The sequence below is a fragment of the Laccaria bicolor genome, genomic scaffold (genome assembly GCF_000143565.1).
Source record: "Laccaria bicolor S238N-H82 LACBIscaffold_156 genomic scaffold, whole genome shotgun sequence".
NCBI lineage: Eukaryota > Fungi > Basidiomycota > Agaricomycetes > Agaricales > Hydnangiaceae > Laccaria > Laccaria bicolor.
The window spans coordinates 15,470-18,025 of NW_001890015.1; the positions used below are offsets into that span (position 1 = coordinate 15,470).

Below are 2,556 nucleotides of genomic sequence, written 5' to 3' on the forward strand. Positions count from 1 at the left end.
CTGTTGCCATGGTGTTGAAGGGGCTGTGTCCAGTATTCAGGGTCCATATCCAAATATGGAAAATCAAGACAACTATGTAAAAATATTGTCATATTATGCAATGTGACTATATCTTGAGACCAGCTTTCTTGCTCTTTGAGATATTGGTCAAAAATGCATGACAATTTCCAAAAAGTGTCCAATTTTTTCAGTATTTTGTGTTTTTCTCAATGAGGAATGGTCTGCATGACATTATTTATATATATCTATAAAGGTAAGGAAAGGGGCTACAATTGTTGTTTATGGAGCTAAGTGAGAGGCTGTGCTTCTGATACCATGGGAATTTTAACCCAAAAAAGGAAATTCATCACAAATATATAGAGCATGCTATTATAGGTCACAAAATATAACTAACCATCCTCTTTCCTGAGATATATGCAAACAGGACTGTGGGAATATTTTACCATAAACAGAAAAATAGTTATAAAATTGGGAAAATTTGCTATAAAAAGAAAAAAAAAGAAAAAAAGAAAAGAATAGCACACATTGTTGCTATGATATTGATGGCTAGGCTCAGAGCTCAGGGTCTATTTGCAAATATAGAACAAAACACAGAAAATCATAAAGTGATTACATGACCAATTTCCTAATATTAAATTTAGAGTCCACAGAAAGGACTCATACATGCCATGCAAAGCACTGGCCCACACCCACAAGTATTTCCTCCAAAGCCACCCTCTGAAAAATTAATTCACAAAATTATAACTGGGTTTTGTAGAGGCACTCATCCTTCAAACTTAATTGAAGCTGGGTGTGCAGCATGTGGCCAGCTCACAAGAGTTGTGGATATGATAGATCACAGTGAAGTTACATGTAGTTTTGAACCACTGATAAGGGGAGGAGTGACTCGACTTGAGCGAAAATCTATCTATGAAGAAATCAAGGAAATTGAAGGCCCAATTATTGATCCGGATTGCAAACATATATGCAAGGACTGCTTAAAATTTCTTAAAAAAGGATTAACACCTCCTAAAGCTCTTTGCAATGCATTTTGGCTTGGAAAAATACCTGAAGAACTTGCATCCCTAACTTATGTTGAGCAGCTTTTAACTTCCAGAGTCCAACATAATAGATGTATTATAAAAGTTGCTTCAGGAAGATATAAAATGCATGCAAATGCAATCACATTTCATAATCCTGTTGCTAAAATCTATGATACACTCCCTCCACCTATTGAAGATCTTGATGAAGTCTTAGCAGTAATGTTTACAGGACCATGCCAACCCACAAAAAAAGATGTTCAACGTACACCTTTGCTTGTATGAAGATTGCATGTTGCAAAAGCATTGTAATGGTTGAGATTGAATCATGAAGATTACTATGATATTGGAATTTCCAAGGAAAATCTAAGTCAGTACCCTTTATGCGATGCACCAGTTGTGATTGACTATTGTCAATCTATTGTTAACAAGGACAGGGAGGCTACAAGTTTACATGATGATGGTGAGGAAATTGGAACCACAGAAGGTCCATGCACATTTGTTGTCCAAGGGTTGACAGGAGAGGAATACTCCACCATGCCATTGGAGGCTATTAAAGCACAGGCGTTGGAGCATCTTACATCCAATAAAAAAATTATGTTTGTTGGCCACTCTGATGAGCCTAACTCAGTTTATAATAATCCTCAACTATTTCCCTCATTGTTACCATGGTTATTTCCATATGGTTTTGGTGGCATATGTAACAATATGATTCCTAAAAATATTTCTTCCATGGCACACAAGCGTCTTCTATTAATGTATCATGATAAATGCTTCCAGATGGACCCACATTTTCCATTGATAGGGTTTAACCATGAACAAATACAACAAAGTACAACAGGTGGATATCTTACAACCAAAAAGTCCTCATTTTCCTTGGTCACAGATCGCCTGTTAAATCTTGATATGGATGTTTTATCTGGTATCAATAATTGGGGGAGCATGTGAAACCTGAAACAGAGCAGGAAAAAGAATGCTTCCAGCTACTTACCGATTTAGATTCAGTGGGAGGTCATGTGCAGGGATTCATTACATCAAAGAAATATATGAGAAATGAGGTTTGGTCTCTAATATCTTATATTGGTGCACCTTCATGGTTTATTACTCTATCACCGACAGACAACAAACATCCCATCTGTCTGTATTTTGCTGACACTGACACTGAATTTAAACCTGAATTGACCTTTTCCAAAGAATCTTCATTGTTGATTGCTAAAAATCCTGTTGCTGCAGCAAGGTTTTTTCACTTTATCTGTGAAAATTTTATTCAGCATGTACTTGGTGTTGGAACTAATCATCCTGGAATATATGGTGAAACAGATGCATATTATGCAACTGTAGAGCAGCAAGGAAGATTGACATTACATTTGCATATGCTTCTATGGATCAAAGGGGCTTTATCCACTTCAGTCACCCACCTTGAACAAGCTATTAGCCTTGTAAAATGTAAGAATGTATCCAGGCTAATAGGTTGTGTGGCCATTTATTTTTCTTGCCTTGGGAGAAAATATAATATTGGATTGGGTAGAAAATGTTT

The 2,556-nt window shown here is 36.4% G+C and overlaps 1 protein-coding gene across 1 annotated transcript in view; it reads left to right on the forward strand.

Moving 5' to 3' along the window:
• The window catches only part of LACBIDRAFT_335816 (uncharacterized protein), a gene marked incomplete at both ends in the record, with an annotated part of 1,167 nt that extends 1,006 nt beyond the window's left edge, over window positions 1–161 (forward strand). Inside the window, one exon of the mRNA XM_001890712.1 lies at window positions 124–161. Coding sequence (XP_001890747.1) covers window positions 124–161 — 38 coding nt within the window. The remainder of the gene's footprint in view (window positions 1–123) is intronic.
• Between the last annotated feature and the right edge of the window lie 2,395 nt (window positions 162–2,556).